Here is a 17773-nt window from a genome sequence, read left to right as displayed (position 1 = left end):
CTCGATATGCAGCAGGGAGGGGTCAGCCCCTTTGTACTCAGCTCTGCAGAGAGCACACCAGGCACCGAGAGCTCAGTTCTAGGCCCATCAATCCCAGAATTCCTGTCCTGGAGGAGGGAGGAGCCAGCTGATGAGATTGAATTGCAGACCAAGGCCCCAGGCGTACACGGGGTGCTGTGCAGAGATCAGTAGGAACAAGCCCCTGAGGCAAGAGATCTCGCCCTCCGGGAGCCCCTTTCCCAGCACAGACCCTGTCTGCGCAAAGCCAACCCAGCGGTGCAACGGGTCCCTCCCAGTTGCTCACGTGGGAGAAAGGTTTGGCAGGTGCCCATCACGCTGCATCCAGCCCCACTTGCTCTTCCCCCACCTCGCTCCACCAGAACTCACTGCCACCGTCATCTTCCCCAGGATCCTCTCGGGGATGGGCCCCTGGATGCGTTTCTTGAGTTTCTCCGCACATGTGCCCATCAACTCCATGGCAATGAAGACGTCTGTCTGTGTGGGAGGGAAACCAAGGCCAGGTTACCAGGGGGCGCGACATGCAGAAAGGAGGTGGCGGCTTTGGGTAACGTCGCACCGCACATGGGGGCGGCAGCGGAAATCGAACCCGGGACCTCTCCACAAGTACAAGCCTCAGCTGCCTGAACTGGACGACCCAGCTCTGACAGCTCAAGGCTGTAGCCAGGGCGCGCAGCCACAAGGGGGAGATGGAGAGCTGCAGCGTGAGCGTAGGGGGCTCTTACATTGGTGATGAAGGTCCCGAAGCACTGGACAATGTAGGGGCAGTCGTGGCTTTTCAGCACCACATCCAGGTCCATCAGGATCCTCTTGTTCTCCTCCTTGTTACCTGAGCGGCGCATTTGCTGTGGGGACCAGACAACAGGTGGGGATTACAGAGCGGCTCTATGGGCTAAGAGCCGACTGCAGGGATGAACAGTGACATCTGCTCTGCCCTGCCACGCAGGGGACCGTAGAACCCTTTGTTAATTAACGCAGATGATTCCCCACCCACGTAGGGCAGCGTTATCTCCAGTTCGGAGATGGAGAAACTGAGGCACAGACATGGGACATGACTTGCTCAAAGTCACACGGAGGCAGTGGAGTCCTGGCTTTAAGGCCCCCATCTTCCAACCTCTAGACACCACTCCCCAATGAGAGGCGAGAACAGAACCCAAAAGGCCAGCCCTGGCCCCCCAAGCTCTAACTACCAGATCCCACCCCTCTTCCAGAGTTGGAAATAGGACCCAGGAGTCCTGACGTGTAGCACCGCCCTGCTCTGACCACTAGACACCACTCCCCTTTCAAAGCTGGGAATAGAGCCCAGGAGTCCTGATCCTCAGTTCTCTGTTCTCCCCATTCAACAACACCCCCTCCCTTCCTGATGGAACTATTCACCCCTTGCTCGGTCTGTTCTTAAGGCCCTGCCCCCGATGTTCACCTTCACGGCTATGATGTGTCCCGTTTTCTTGAACCGCATCTTCCACACTTGACCGCATGTCCCGCTGCCGATCTCGCCTAAGTTCTCCAGGTCATTGATCTCTGCTTGGTACCGCTGCACCAAGACACATACACACAGGATTACAGGAGGGGCCGTACAGCAGAGCCCATGTCTATACACAGGGGCCCAGGAGACAACCCTGAGCTAGGACAACTCCCAAGGATAACCTCCATGGTAGGTATGCCAGCAGTGGGGTACCAGGCTTCGCTGACCGGCAACTGGATTCCCCCTGGCCCCACATTGCACCACCTGCCTGTTCTCTAACCCACAATGGAGCTCGAAAGGGCAGGGAATCCTCAGTTCCCCTCTCCCTGCAGGATGGGCATCCCAACAAGGGGCAGCATATGCATGTGGTGGGGGGTAGGGGGACGCTTGCCCTCATGCAGCCTGTTCTGGGGCAGAGGATTTTGTCTCAAGCCAGAACCAAATTCAACACAGAACAGCAGCCACTTCTGGGACACTGCACAGGAGCTGTTTAATAGCTGCACGGCAACTCCACATTGGGCTCACTCACCCAGTCATGAAATGCAGCCACCTCGGGGGTGGGACTTGGCAGCTGTTTACCAGTGCAGAGCAACAATAAACAGGGAATGCTTGCCCAGCGCTGAAATGCAGCCACCTTTAGGGTTTGGTAGCTGTTTAAAAGCAAAATTCCACTCAACAGTTTAGGACAGGAAAACTGATGCAAATCAGGGATACTCTGCACAAGTTGGCACCTACAGTTCTACTGATGGAGCAGCACTGAGAATATGATACCTTTGCACTTCTTCCAACTCACCTGCCCTCCTATGGTCAGGTAACCCGTTTGCTTCATGATTTCCTGCAGCTTCTGATCTATCTCTATACTAGAGAGAGAAGTGGAGAAAGTTTGGATGAAGACAATATACCAAATCAAGTGACTGGCCCTGAGAAGGAGGCACTCCCCTGACATTTACCAGAGCCCAGGTCAGAATCCAAGCTAGGCACTGGCTGAGGACCCCAACCCACCTGTAGCAACAGGCTCATCAAGTCTAGTGGTCCCCCCGCACTGTGGCACTGGATTAGCCCAGTGAGCTGGCTAGCCCACCAGAATAAGGTCAGACAAATCTCATTGGCTGAGCCAGGTGGCCTGCTCCACCTCATTGGCCGAGCCAGCTGGCTCGCAACACCAGTTTACAGGACATATACACAAAATAGGTGATTGGTGCAGCAGCACCCTGTAGAGGGAGCCAGCTAGCCAGGCCAAGAACAGCAGCCCCAGGGGTTTCCTTCATTCAGCCCCATCACCACCACTTGGGAGGTGGTGTCCTTTCCCCACTGCTTACCTCTCCATGCTCCTGGGGATGGGGAAGGATGGCTGGGGCAGGCCTAGCATGTGGCGGGGGCGCGGCTGGTGCGTTTGATGCTGGGGAGAGTTCTCCGAGGAAGAGGAGCGGCTGCTGCCATCGTTCGCCAGGGGGAGCTGCAGGGCTGTGGGAGTGAGCGAGAGTCAGGCACTCGGATGCCTGGGTCCCTTTCCACCCTCTGCTTCAGAGGACCCCCCCCCCCCCCCCGTCTTCTGCATCTTATAGCCCCAGATCCCTGTCTGTGTTGCACGGGGTTGTGGGGGCCTCGCTGAAGGAGGATGCGATACCTACAGCCATGCTGCTTACCATCCAGCACCCCGGCTTCCAACATGCCCCGTCACTGACACTGCCCATCAGAGAGCAAAGCCCTTTGTGGATGCCACTAGCGGCTGGAATGCACAGCACCAACCCTTCCCCTCGCCCTGGGCCATGCCACCCTGGAGCAGATTGTCAGGAACTATGTTGCGACATAGGGCGACAGGCCAGGTAAGACATAATGGGTCTTCTCGCATTTACGTTCCATGATTCGATAAAGCAGATTTTCCCACACAGACTGCAAACGCCTGTTTTCTCTCATACTAGGATTGCTCACCCCAGGCCTCAGCAAAGTGGTTAGCAGCTGTTGGGAGTGACTGTGCTGTGCTGGAATCCCAGTGCTAGATGCACACGGACACACAGGATACAGCTGGGTTTGGGCTGCAGATTGGTCACTGCAAACGATCCTGACCCTTCCTTAGATCAGCTTATCCTGGTGGGTTTATAGCCTGGGCACTGAAGCAGAGAGACAGAGGCAGCTGGGTGATTTGTCCAAGGCCACCGCAAGTTAGGGCAGGGAACCCAGGCATCCTAGCCTGAGATTTAACCACAACACAGGCGTTGTGTAGCTAAATCTCCCTAGTCGCTTTTGCAGTTCTCAGCCCTGACTCCCAGCCTGCTGCCCACACTCCCTGCTATGCCACGGCATGGTCTGCTGTAATTCAGCCGACTGGCACTGACTGGCAGCATGCCTGAAATATAAGGAGTTCATCAGGTGAGATTTAAGGAAGTGGTCAAAGATAGAGCCTCTTCAGGTGTGTCAGTTTCCCGGATCAGTTTCAACATAAACCGTTTGTCCCCATGTTAACAAGGGAGGCAGCTCTGCCACTGAAAGGCTGGGAACCTGCCAGAATGAGAAGACGAGAAACCAAGGCCCATTGTTTGCCCTTGGAAGTTTGAGGCGAAGTTTTACTGGGATAAGTCCATGAACAAGCAGGGAGGTCGCTGCGGTCGTTACCCGCCTTACCACATTCAATACCACTGGTAATGGGGAAGAGGGGAAGGTCTGAATCCTCCCATAGGCTTAAAATAAAACAGCCCCTCCCACATACTGGGGCAGGGGAACCACGTGAGGCACAGAGAGTAGCTGGTGCATACGCTCAACAGCTCAGAACATGTGTGGGATACCCTTTCTGAACTTCTTCCCACTCATGTGCCAGAAACCCAGAGCTATGGCCTCTGCTTGCAGGAGCGCACCTGTAGTTCACATCCAGACCTCACTACCCAAGCGGCGAGGAGCTGTCCTCAAGAGACTACAGATTCCAGCATACAATGCTGCCAGGTCTCCGAAGAAGTGGAGCACAGCATGCTGGGATGTGTAGTCCGTCCTCTACCCACAGACTGTGCCCCCTTGTTGAAGGTAGGGAGGCTGACTGTTGAACTTGATGGGTTGCGCTTTGGCTAGAAAGTTGCTGCCACATTCTGGCCTCACTCTGCCCAAGGCATCGCCCCAGAGGTCAGTGGAGTTACCGCAGCTCAGCAGAGTGGAATCTGGCCCTCGGTATTTAATATTATGCAGCTTACCGCAAGCAGGGGCTTGCTAAAATCATCCCACCTCAAATAATTTCCAGAAACTCCCCACACCAGCTTTCAATGGCCAAGCCAAACTACCCTACGCTGTTCGCCTGGGCTGAAGGGAACACCCCTCACCCCAAGGGCAAGGCCACTTATAGAATTGCAACAGCTGGTAACCTGGGACTGCAGAGTTATTAGATGAGGGTTCAAAGCATGTTGTGCCCAGGAGGGAGGGGCTGCAGCTGCCGCGATAGGAGAGCTGGTGAAGGGACCCTGATCCTTTCAAACAAAGACATCTAATGCCCATTGACTGAGCCAGAACCCAATTCCCACACACAGGTCAAAGAAGAACCATTTTCCCACATTGTCCCGAAGCAGCTTGAATCTGATCAATTTCAATAGCTTGAAGAGTCTTTTACCAAACAAAAATACTTTGCCCTCCTGCCATCAGAGGATCTCAAAGCACACTGGCAAATAAGCTCTGACAAGCCGAGTAAGTATTATCCACCTGATACAGAAGGGCCAGCAGGGAGAGACTTGCCCAGGGCAACCTCAGCAGAACGAGAAGTAGAACCCAGGAGTTCTGGCTCAGTCTCTTTTGCTGAATTTGTTCTAACCACAAGTCAATGCTCCCTTTATAAATTTGCTTCCACACTTGCTGGTGTATCTAAGTGCTGCAATACTAGAATGGAGGACTGCCCAAGCCAGGACTTGAAAACGGTCCGCTCCCATGTGAAGTGATCCAATTCCTCCTGGATCTTTTAAGATCACTCAAGGCTCACTTTGAAAGGTCCCACCGCACTGAAAATATAGGGCCAAACCCTCCAGCGGTGTAAATCAGGGTAGTGCTATTGATGTTAGTGAAGCTATCCTGGGTTACACTGGCTGAGGACTCTGCCCACTGGTTTTTAATGATAAACTACGTTGGCATGTTCCCTCCGGCTTTAACTGCTGCTTGACAAGGAGTGTGAAGTTCTCTCCCCATCCATGCAAGCAACCACCTCCCCTCCATCATGTCATGATCTAAAGTGTGCCACATCCCAAGGACTTCAGTAGCATCCAATTCCCAGCCCAATTAAATTAAGTTAAATCAACTTGAGTGGACTTTGGCTCCGACAGGGCGGTGCAGTAGCTAAGGCAGCTGGAGATCTGAGTTCTGTTCCCGGCTCTGCCACTGATTTACTGCAGGGCCCTAGACAAGTCACTTCCCCCTATCTGTGCTTCTGTTTTCCCTCCCACCCTTAGTTTGTGTTGTCTGATTAAACCATCAGATCTCTGCGCCATAGACTCACTGTCTCTGCATGCTGTGCCCAGAGTATGAGGGTCCTGATCTCGGCGGAAGCCACTTGGCACTGATTGTAATATAAATATTTATTTATTATTAATTCTGAGCTCCATAGAAAATGCCCCTAGTTCCAAGTGGCTCACACTTAACTCTTCCATTGCACTTTCCACTGGTAGATCACAAAGCGCTTTACAAGAGAGGGCAGTATTATACCCATTTTACATATGGGGAAACTGAGAGGGGCCATGACATGCCCAAGGTCCCAAAGCAGAGCACAGATGGGACTAAAACCTATACCCATCGTATCCCAGCCCAGGATGTGCCGCAGTCAGCCACACTTCCTCCCCAACTCAATAGGAGCGCTAAGTACTCAAAAAATCTGGCCCAAACTGAGCCTGGAAGGACCTGGTTCCCAAATTCTGGGCTGTGAAACCACAGTGATCGGGGTCCAATCGGGCCAGGTGCTGTAGATCCCCCTTGTCCCCTGATCAAGCTTGGGGTCCCCATCATGCTGGGTGCTGCAGACACATGATGAGAGACTTTCCCTGCCCCCGAAAGCACACAGTCTAAATAGACAGAGGGGAAACTGAGGCACAGAGCAGGGAAGTGATTCACAGGAGGTCCCACAGCAGTTAAATGGCAGAGTCAGGAACAAAACCCAGGTGGTCCTGATTCCCAGAGCAGTGGCTGATCTGCTGAACCACATGCTATAAAACCACAAAACTTGGCAGGAGACCTTGGGGTCCGGTGGAGTCTGCCAACACCCTGTCTGCACAGTGGGTTTGCCCCAGTTACTGCACCACTGTGCTGACACCCAAGCTCGCTTCACACCAGGTCAACCTGGCCTGGCATTGAGGAGGTGGGGGCTGCACCAGTGGTTTGCTGCACTGCTGCCCACCGATGGCTGAAATCCCCACTTGTGGAAAAGGCCTGAAAACCACTCCACAGACCAGATCTGAAACTGTCCCTTTAACCGCATCTCACCCAGCTGTCCAAAGGGGAGAAGATAGCTACCTCACAGGGTGGCTGGCTAGGAGATCTTATGTCTGAGGGGTGGCAAGCGGTAGCAGGTTAGGTCTGAGACCACAGCTGGGATATAAGGCCTAGCTCTGAAACTGGCCAAAATTTGCAGATGTGACTTGAATTTCAGCACCCCCAATTCCACTTAGGGTCCACAGGAGCTAGGGGCATCCAGCACCTCTAACAATAGAGCCTTGAAGCATCTACCAGCCCCAGTCAGGGATCAGGACCCCATCATGCCAGGTGCTGTACAAACACAGACAGACCTTACCCCAAAGAGCTATATCCAATCGACCTGCTCTGAGCCCCACAGATGGTTGGAATCTCCATTTTCTAATTTCCTCTGGAAGCTGGTACCACAGTATTATGGGTTCTATCTCCTGGCTCTGGGAGGAGCCATGAGACCTAGGAGGTTAGAGATGGGGAGATGGGAGTCAGGACTCCTAGGTTCTGTTCCTGGCTCTGGGAGGGGAGTGGTATCTACTGGTTGGAGCAGGGGAATGATACTGGGATTCCGGATTCTCATCCCACCTTCTTGCTGCATGACCATGGAACAAGTCCCCTTCTCCACTGGCTGAATGACAATAACCCTCATCTAAGTCATCTCAAAGTTGACACCCAAAACCACCAGTCAGTTCTGGAAGAGCTGGCCTGACTGCATGGCCTTGGGCAGATCACGGTATCGGTGGCTTGGTTACCCACCAGCAAAACAAGGATAACACTGCCCTATAACCCAGCCTCCGAGGGAGGCAGTCTGAATGTTTGCCAAGTGGTATTACTGCAGAAAACTTTTGAGCCCTTTGGTTATAAAAGAAACACAAGAGGAAGCTGCTGGGCAAATCCCTCGGGAATCAGGCCATGATGGAAACCGAGATATCCCACTGCTTATACTATTTTAATGGGGCTTTAGCAAACAGGATTTGAAGCACTGCCTGGGTAATCTGGCTTCACAGCCTCCCCTGAACCTTTCGATTTGCTCAAGGAATAGCTGCGCTATAGTGCAATTCCAGAACAGCGTCGGTTTCAATGGGATGCATTCCACGGCTGGCTTTGTAAGGAAACTGGAGCAGTGTTCAGTAACACAGAGGCAGGCTCTTTCTCCTGACTGTATTGGACCCTGCAGGATTAGCATCTCTGAAAAAAAGAGACAGCCCGGGACAATGTAGAGAAGCTGACACCCATTTTTCTAAGCAGGGCAGTATTAGGAGTCCGAGGTTTGTCCCTGTAGCGGGTTCTCTCTCTCCAGGGTAAGCTGTATTCCTTCATCTTTAATAATCTGTCTCCTTTTTTAGGGGGAGAGGGCCAATGTATTCCATTAACACACGCCGCATTCTAATGAAGGCACAAGGTACCATTGTGGTGAATACGATTACAAAATAGGAGAGACCCATTGGGCCCAATCCTGCCTCCAGGGAGCTTGTTGAGAATTTTCTGACGAATCTCCTGCTTCAAAATATCTTTGGGGGGGGAAATCAAAATTGTTGAAAGGTTCCTTTTTACAGTTCAGTTCAAAATGACTTTCTGGTTCAAAATTTTAGTTAATTTACACTAGAAAGATTTAAAAGGCTAAAATCAAAATCAAACATTTTGAACTGATCGAAACAAAACATTGCAATTGACACAAACCAAATTGTTTCCCCCAGGTTACTGAACATTTGTGAACGTTTTCTCAATTTTGACTTTTCTTCCTGCTTTGGAACATGGAAAAATGCCAAAATCTTGAAAACTCTCACAGGACAAGAAAATCATTTCCCGCCCAGCTCCAGTGCTGAGCACGCTGGATCTGACCCAGCAAAGCCGATGGAGTTCTCAACAACTTGTAGGACTGAACCGCTGGAGGGCACAACGAATTGTCCTTAAAAGTACCTGGATTTTAAGGTCACAAGGGATCAATGTGATCATCTAATCTGGTTTCCTACATGACACAGGACCCTTACATGTGTGTACTGTCACAAGATGACTGGCCCCTTTAAGAAGGGGTGAGGTCCAGTGCATCTGGACTGATACTTGCTTCCCAACTGGGCATCAGGGAAGGCACTGGGGCCTTATAACAGGTCTGTGCAGGAGCCTTTATTCCCCGCAGTGTCTGTAGGCCTCTGTCAACACCCACCTGCATTTATAACGCCCAGGTGCCGACCTTACGCCCAACTGGGAAGCAGGTATCAGTGCAGGTGCCCTGGAACCAGCCCCCTCTTAAAGAGGCCAGTCGCCCTATGACAGTTGCTAACAAAACACTGATTAGAACAAAGAATGTTTCAGTCTCATTTTGCTTTTCACCATTTAGTCCATGTTCCTTTTGGTGTCTCACAGACAGTGAAACTGAGCCAGTCAGTTTCAGGTGGCATTTGTATTTTGTTAAGTCAGTTTCACTTTCTGATTGTGAGCTAGGATCACAAGGCTGCTGTGTTTCAGTCTGACCTAGGGGACGGTTTTAGAAGGTTTTCTAGTCCGACCTGCGGCATAAAAAAGGCTAGCGAATTTCACCCAGTACAACTGCGTATCAAACCTAAACTTATTTAACACTTTATGGAAAAAGAAACTCAGGTGAAAGCAGCTGTTTGACCTCGGCTGGTAGAGCCAGTTTTTCCCACAAAACATAAATTTAAGACCTAATTTCCCTGACAGACTTTCTAGGGCCCAAGACTCCCACAATCCCATAACGCAGCTAAAAGCGTGGCCCTGCCCCATTGGAATCATTGGCCAGGGACTTCAAACGGAGACAGGTCTGGGGTCACAATGCTCTGCAGGCAGCTAGATTTGCTTGAGAGGGGTCTCCACTTACCAAATTGTAGGCAAGTGTCCGGATCCCCAGCTAGTGTAAACTAGCATCTTTCCACTGGAGTCCATGTGGCCAGATCCCCAGCGGACATAAACTGATATCTTTCCATTGGTGTCAGTGAGTCCAGGTCCCCAGCTGGTTTAAACTGGAATCAATAAGGCCAGATTCCCAACTGGTGTAAAGCAGTCTCAAATTATTGGAGTCAATGGGGCCAAATCCCCAGCTGGTGTAAATCCATATCACTCCACTGAAGTCAATGGAACCAGATCCCCCGCTGGTATAAACTGGTGTTGCTCTACTGAAAGCAGTGGGCCAGCTGGTGTAACCTGGCCTAGCTAATCTGTGTACCTCTACCGGAATCAACAGAGCTTTATATAAGTCAAGAATTTGGACCAAAGTCTCTTCAGCCCTCGCGTCTGCACAGCAGTGGGAACTCGGGGACTCGTGTGCTGCTGTACAGGTAGGAGAGAATTCTGCCCCAAGGGCTCTTTCCTGCCAGCAGCTGTCGCCCTTCGTGTCCAATGACCTCAGGGGCTGCTGTCACGCTGCACACTGGAGGATCTGGCCCTAAGAAGGCAAGTTCCATATAAAACGTAACAAAGGCCTCTAGCCACACCAAGGGGGTTTCCAATCCAAGGCTGCGAGGACGCACCTGTGCAATGGTTATTAGGGATTCTGGGGGAGACTTTCTGAAGTTCCCAAGGAATTCAGGTGCACTGCTCCCACTTACTTTCCAGGGGGTTCATGCTCCTAAATTCCTTGGGCACTTATCAAATCCCCCCCCCCTTGCTTCCTGGACTCGAGTCCCCCAGGACTGTGTGAATGGAGCATGGGAGACCATACTGTATTATCCAAGGTGATTCCTGCACATACATTCAGGATTAAAATGATCACCCAGGTCAAGAGCTGGAGGGAGCTGCCCTCCATGTCAAGAACCACAGGCTGGGATGTGTCAAGGGTATATAGGGAGCACAAAGCGGGGATCATTCTGGATCAGAGAGCCACACCCCCAGTGACACGTTCCCTGCGACTGCAAAGGGAAGCAGGGCTGGTTGATGGGGGCTGGGGAAGGAGGAGTGGAAGTCCACACGCTTGCCCCTCTAACGAACTGCAGAGTAACTGATGGAGAAAAGAGCCACCAGGATGCTCCGATTTATGAGCAGTTGGGCATTTTCCTGACTAAATCACCTGTTAAAACAGCACGGGCTGCCTACAGGATCTCCTACATTTAGTGTCCGTACTGCCAGAAGGGGCCACTGTGATCCAATAGGCCAACCACCTGCATAACACAGGCCAGACAATTTCACCCAGCCACCCCTCCATTCAGCCCGTATCTGGTGGTTGAGCTAGTCTACAATTCTGATCTCTATGACCACAGGTTTTATGACCATCTCTTCACAATGTGGTTCAGCGTGCAAGACCCCAACACCAACCCCACCCCCACCCTCTGATTGCTTCAGCCTCCCCACTCCCCAGGATTCGAAATCAGACTCCTCCCACCTGCCCTTCCCCCATTCCACTTCTACAGCACACGCCTTGCTCATGCTCTCCATTCCAGAAGCCTGCATGCTACTCTACTGTCCGGGCATGCAATCTAACAGCTCCCCGGTTTGTTGGATGGAGAACCAACAAGGCAGGGAGGGGAAAACATGCTGCAGGCAGAGGTCAGCCACTCCAGTGTATGCTCAGAGCGGTTAAATTAAAGGGGAGTGGTGTGAGGGTGGGGGTGGAAGAGAAAGAAGGCAGAGGGGGAAGCAGAGAGGCTGCCAGTGAACATAAAACCAAAGGGGTATGCGTAGGACAGGAGGGCAGAGAGAAAACCACCATTTAGGCCTGTTCTACACTTACACTGGAATAGCTGTGTCAGTCAAAGGTGTGACACCCCCCCCCCACCCTCAGCAACAGAGCTATGCTGACAAAGCCTCCAATATGCAGGCAGCCATGTTGAGTGAAGGGAGCTTCTGGCAGCAGAACTAACATCGGTTTGGGAGGCGGTGGTTCTACAAGAGCAGACAAATTCCTGTAGACACAGCTTGTGACTGATCGCATGGGGGGGGGGGGGGTACAGCTGTAGGCAACTTGGGCTGTTGGTGACTCCCAGACCTGCAGGAATTGCCCATGGGCTGGGCTAAGTGCCTAAAGCAGAGGATGGGTGCTGCATACTGCTCCAACCAGACTTGGTCTCTGGGTGAGGACGGCCGTTAGAGGCAGCCACGGGAGGTCAAGAGAAGCTATCTTTCCGCAGGTCACTTAGGCATTACGATGATGGCCGAGGTCTTGTCTATTTGTCCCAATCCCACCACTGGCACAGGCTGGCAAAGCCGTGGTTTGCACCGGTGCAGCATGAACACAGGTCAAACTGGGTCAAGGCCAACCAAGGCTCGCAGCAAGGGGTTTCCACCAGTGGCTGGCATCAGAGCAAATCCCCAGCACTGGCAAAGCAGCACAGGGCATGACCAGGCAGAGAAACCGGATTAAATGTATTAAGGAGGAATTTAGGCTGATGATGAGAAAAATGGTTGCTGACAGTTTGACCTATTCAATGTGGAATGGTACCTCCCGTTTCCCCCCCCCCCCCCCCCCCCCATACACACAAATCTTTGTTTGGGATGTTTGAAACAGGACTGCCAAACGGGCGCTGTAGGGAACGATCCTGTACTAGGCAAGGAGGAATTAACCTAATGTATCTGACTAGGGATTTTGAGGTAGTTCCTCCAAGTATTCAGGCTCCTAACATCCAGTGATGGGTGGATCACTTTTCTAGCAGGCAGGGAAGACAACTCTTTTTAGGAGGGCACTGGGTGGAAATCCCACGTTTGAGACCCAATTATTAGTGAATGTGGGACATATTTTATCACGTCTATTGCAGTATCATCTAGAAGCCCCAGACATGGACCCCTCTGTGCCAGGGGCTGTACCATGCTCTGCGGGGTTTAGGTGAGGATTTCGAAAGGAGTGAAGTGGCCAAATGCCACTGAAATTCAATGAAAGTTGGGTACCTATTTCCTTTAGGATCTTTCAAACCCCCAGCCTTCACCACTGCCTGCTCTGCAGGTATAACCAGACAGACAGACAGCTGAGTGATGGGAGACTCCCCCATTGCTGTCAGGGGCACAAAAATCAGAGTCTGCTTTTGAAACAAAAACATCAAGAGGTAAGGGTTTTTCAAAGGTGATTTTAGTGCACAACTTCTGAGATCTTTAAAGGGGGGTCTAATTTTCAGAAGGGAGGGGGTACTCAGCCTTTTGTGAAAAAAAACTCAGGCCCGTTTAAGGTGACTCAGGTTGCTTCCCCTTTTCCCCCCAAACGGAGTCACACAGAATCACCAGCCACTTTGGAAGCTCTTGGCCAGGATCCCTCACTACTGGATTTGGAATTGAGAGGGAGATGATGGTTGATTTGCAGCCCTCCTGCACTGCTACTATTCTAGAGTCAGATGCTCTCCTGGTCCACTTTGTCAGTGATCTGATTCCAGTCCTGGATGATCTGCCATGAGTTTCCTTAGAAAATCAGGCAGTTTCTGAACCCATCACCAATTATCAGCATTTAAGCACCAGGGAGACATGGTCCATGTGTTGTCTATTTGCTACCTAGTTTTCAAGATGGATTTTAATTAATGAAGATTGTTGATGCATCAGCCACCCCAGCACCGAGGGATGCCCACACCCAGTGTCAGGGCCCCCATCTAAGGGCTGCTAGGCCTTGAGATCAACACAAAAAGGAAGGAACTGGCAAAAGGAATGAAAGAGAAACATACAGAGAAAGAAAACTGAGGTCAAACAAGGAGTAAAAAGGGACATTAAAAAAATATACACCAGGATGGGGGGGACCTCTCTCTGATGGAGTGAAGCTACAGAGAGCTGGGCTCAGAGTCCTTGTGGGCTGCATGGGCCCTGTCACCCCACTAGGACCACAACTGCACCTCCATAGGCATCTCCTAGGAGCAAGTGGCACCCTCCAAGCAAGCAGCAGAGATCGTGTCTCTGCAGCTGCAGAGGTGCCATGAAAGTGACCACAAGTTCCTACCTGCTTCAAGCAGACGGAAAAGTGGGGTGTGACTGTGTATTGTGCATATTGTGCCCATTTACTTCAGCAACTTCAGGAACATGGCAACAGGCAGAGCTGCCTCCCCAGCAGGACTAGTGCAGTCTGGGCACAAATAAAGCCATGCCAGCTGACATGGCTTAACTCCCATGGACTGGGTCTCTAGAGAGTCTGATCTGACCTTACATTGCAGATCTGCTCCAGCTGAAAGCTTCCAATCATGCGTGAGTCAGTAGGGAGCAGAAAAATAAACGAACTCTTCTCTCCACTCCTCATCCCACCACTTCTACACTAAGCCCAAACTCATGGAAACAAAGTGTGCACAGAAGGGCTGGTCTACTCGGGGAACTTGCATCAGCACAGCTCTGTCTCAGGGGTGTGAAAAATCCACACCTCTGAGGGATGTGGCTATGCCGACCTTACCCTGGGTGTAGACTCCACTAGGTTGATGGAAGAATTCTTCATAAAACTAGCTACCACCTCTCGGGGAGGTGGATTACTTACCCCTCCTGTCAGCGTAGATAGTGTCTACCCTGAAGCGCTACAGTGATTTAAATGTAGACATACCCTAGGTCAGTGGAGAGGAAAGGGTTAAGCTGCCTTTAATTATGGGTGAGTTACCAATTTAATCTGGAATTCCCAAATCAGTTGTGAAAATCCTCACCCCACACCCAGATAGTATGTGTAAGATATTTGGGCACAGGGACATTTACAAATGCATTAAAAAGCCCATTATGAAGTTGCACAAGACTCAACTGTACCTTTTTAGGGATTTTAAACAATTGGGCCTAGTATCCAAGGATCACAAAGTGCTTTGCAACAGTCACCCTGGTGAGCTAAGGAAATAGCTACAATTTTCCAGGTGGGGAAACTGAGGCACAGGAAAGTGACTTGTCTAACTCAGTGGCAGGGCTCGGAATAGAATCCAGGAGCAGAGATAGCAGGCCACATACAGAAATCAGTGGCACAGCTGGACACGGAACCCAGCAGTCCTGACTACATATCTCAGCCAGGTCAGATCAGACCACCACAGTCAGCAAGGATCATTGCTGGGATCCCTGCTGATTGGGGTGGTCTAGGCTGATCAACCTGGGCTATGTAGTGTCTGTATTATAAACATTTCTGCAAGACTCTGATGATCTCAGACAAACTGGGCGGTGATAAGAGTCACTATGGGTCTAAACAGGACAAAGCTGGCAGCCCTGATATTAACCAGGCTCTCACCATTTTGGAAACTTTTATTTGATGAATCAGAATTTCAATAGCAAATTACATTTCCCCCTCCTGCCAGCCAATCATCTTGCATGAATGACTTCCTGATTAAAGCTTTACGGGAAGTAACTGAGCTGGTTTGAAACAACAAGCCTGCAGCCAGCGAACAAACTTAGGTCAGGTCAGGTCAGAATTTCGATGGGAGACCTTCAACAGAAGCCCCAGGGTGTGACAGAGGCGCTCAGTACCAATCCCAACGCCACAGTGTGGGCGTCCTGCGCTGCAGAAGTTGCTGTCATTTGAAAACATCCTGACCATTTGTACTCCTTAAAAATTCCATGACACTTCCCCTAGGAGGGAGGTTTTGTTTTAACTCTAGTGTCCTAACAAAATTTCAATACGAGTAATTGCAGATGGCCTACTTAAAAATCCTCCTCTTGAATTTTCAGCTGGATACAGTAATGTAATTTCTGCCTGCAAACAATTATGCTGTTAAAGTGCTGCAGTGTTCCACCCCAGAAGTGGCAGCATTTCAATGCTGGGTGAAGCAATCCAAACACATCCATCACCTGCTTCCCAGAGGGGGCCTGAGAGGGTTAAATGGAGGAATGTTTACGAACCATGTTGAGATCCTTGGATGGAGAGTGCTAGAGGAGGGCCAAAGTCCCTGGGTCTCTGTTTTCCCTCTTTGTCTATTTCAACTGTAAGCTCTTAGGGGAAAGCACTTTCTCTTCCTCTGTGTTTCTACAACACACTGGGCCTCTGGTCTCACTGGGGGCTTGCAGGTGCTAGTATAATAAAAATAGGTCAAAATTTTCCAAGAAGCCCAAGGTAAATGGGACCCATATTCCACTGAATTTCAACAGCTGCCTAATTCCCAGCTAAAATAAACAACACTAACATATTTGGGATTTAAAAGTGAACAGTAAAGCTTTCTAAAGATAGACTGCCCCCACCAAATCAGTGACACAACATAAGGTGCAGACATGCTGTCTATAAATCTACCTAAGTGTCTGACTCTGCTACTCATCCCCCTAGTATCTGGGTGCCTTCCACATTAAATCAATAGCAATGGGGAGTCTTTGGCACTTGTTTGCAGAGTCAAAACTGCTCATGTTTCTGATCTGTTTATTTTTAGATGTTATTAATTTCTTCTTTTTCTTGGTGGGAGGGTTGTGAATGTCATTCTTAATTCATCGCCATACAGCTGTTGTTAAACATTTAAGTTCTCATAAACATACCAAGACCCAAGTCCGGCATTTCCCATGACCACAGTAGAAATACCGGGAATTAAACTGTTTCCCTGTCTTAAGGGCACATGATGGCTCAATGATTTTCCAGCAATGGACGTTATGAACTCTGGCCCTGGCAGACTGAAAAGCTTTTCAGTTCCCTCTTTAACTGTGAACATGATGGGTTTGAATGTGACCCTCACAGGCATGAAGCACATGGCATTGCTTCCCATGGCAAAAAGCTACATGAAAAGTGCATAGAGCCTTGGGTTTTAAAGGATGATTTTTGAGCCTCAGTCTTACCACGGTCTGAGGCTCTGGGCATGCTCTTGGAGCAAGGAACTCTCTGATCCCAGCTCTGGGAGGAGAGTGTGGCCTAATGCTTAGGGCAGGCCACTGGAAGTCAGGATTCCTGAGTTCTATTTCCATTACTAAGGTTTTAATAACCTTACTGGGCTACTGAGCACCTTGGTGGCAGGGGAACATTCAAAAAGAAAAAAAAAAAAGAGATAGCTGTATAAATAATACAATGAATAGCCACTGGAGAATCTCAAAGCGCTTTACAGTGAATACTTATCTACCTAACAAAGGAGGGGAGGCCCAACTCCATTTGAGAGCTGGGAAAAGAGAGGCACAGGGAGGTGAGGGACTTGGCCAACGTCACCCCAGAGGCCAGGAGCGGAGCCAGGAACAGAACCTAAGGGTCTGGATTCCCAGACTGCCGCCGTAATGGGGGCAAATGGATATTTTCTATACAGATGCTTCGAAAAGACTGTCAAAGGTAGGGCGGTCACCAACAGGAGGCTCAGAAATGCTGGTGGGAATCGCCATGGCATCTGAATTTCTGCCTGCTGCAATGAAATCGTGTGTTCATTGCACTGTTTCAGGAGTGGACAGTTCAATGCAATACGTTCAAGGCTGGGAATCAACGAATACTGTATTCTTTTTCTGGCCTAGAAAAGAGACAATTACAATTTTTAAATAAAAATAAATACTATTTCATAGTTCACTGTCTGGGAAATTCTGCAGGGCAAAGTCTATCAGCACAGTGTTACAATTTGATATCGGTGTGTGGGAGAGATGTAAAACACAGGAGAAAAAATTGTCAGACGATCATTGTACATTTAAACTAAACCTTTCATCCTGAAGGATCCCAGAACACTAGACTAAACAGCTGCAAAAAAACCCAACAGTGGGATTGCTTCACCTGCCACTCTCAGATGCAGCTGACTCTGGGATCAGCACAATAGCTACTTAACAGTGCACAGCAACGCAAATCACTGAAAAAAACAATCCAATGTTGGGATTGCTTCACTGACGACAGTCAAAAGTGGTTGAATCTGGGGTGGAACGCAGTGCACAGCATCTCTAAACAAGTTTAGGGCAGGAAGTGAAGAAATCTGTTCCCAAATGCAGCTGCAAGGGGAATTTAGGCAGACTGGATGTAATGAACAGAACTGGAGTCTGGAAACCAGGACTACCCCGCAAATCTCATAAAGAGAACAGGAGATCTTTAATGACCATAAGAAGTCGTAAACTCCTTTCTGT

The 17773-nt window shown here is 50.2% G+C and overlaps 1 protein-coding gene across 10 annotated transcripts in view; it reads right to left on the bottom strand.

Moving 5' to 3' along the window:
- Positions 1–17773, bottom strand: part of MAP2K7 (mitogen-activated protein kinase kinase 7) — a 66495-nt gene that overhangs the window by 33463 nt on the left and 15259 nt on the right. For all 10 annotated transcript variants that reach the window (XM_042858937.2, XM_042858936.2, XM_042858935.2 and 7 more), the window contains 5 exons: positions 2803–2947; positions 2277–2343; positions 1439–1552; positions 744–863; positions 388–495 (listed from right to left, as the gene is read on the bottom strand). In XM_042858937.2, coding sequence (XP_042714871.2) covers positions 388–495; positions 744–863; positions 1439–1552; positions 2277–2343; positions 2803–2947 — 554 coding nt within the window. The remainder of the gene's footprint in view (positions 1–387; positions 496–743; positions 864–1438; positions 1553–2276; positions 2344–2802; positions 2948–17773) is intronic.

Source organism: Chrysemys picta, chromosome 22 (genome assembly GCF_011386835.1).
Source record: "Chrysemys picta bellii isolate R12L10 chromosome 22, ASM1138683v2, whole genome shotgun sequence".
Lineage (NCBI taxonomy): Eukaryota > Metazoa > Chordata > Testudines > Emydidae > Chrysemys > Chrysemys picta.
Note: the sequence above shows the minus strand (reverse complement) of the source record. Positions and strands in the feature narration are given on the sequence as shown.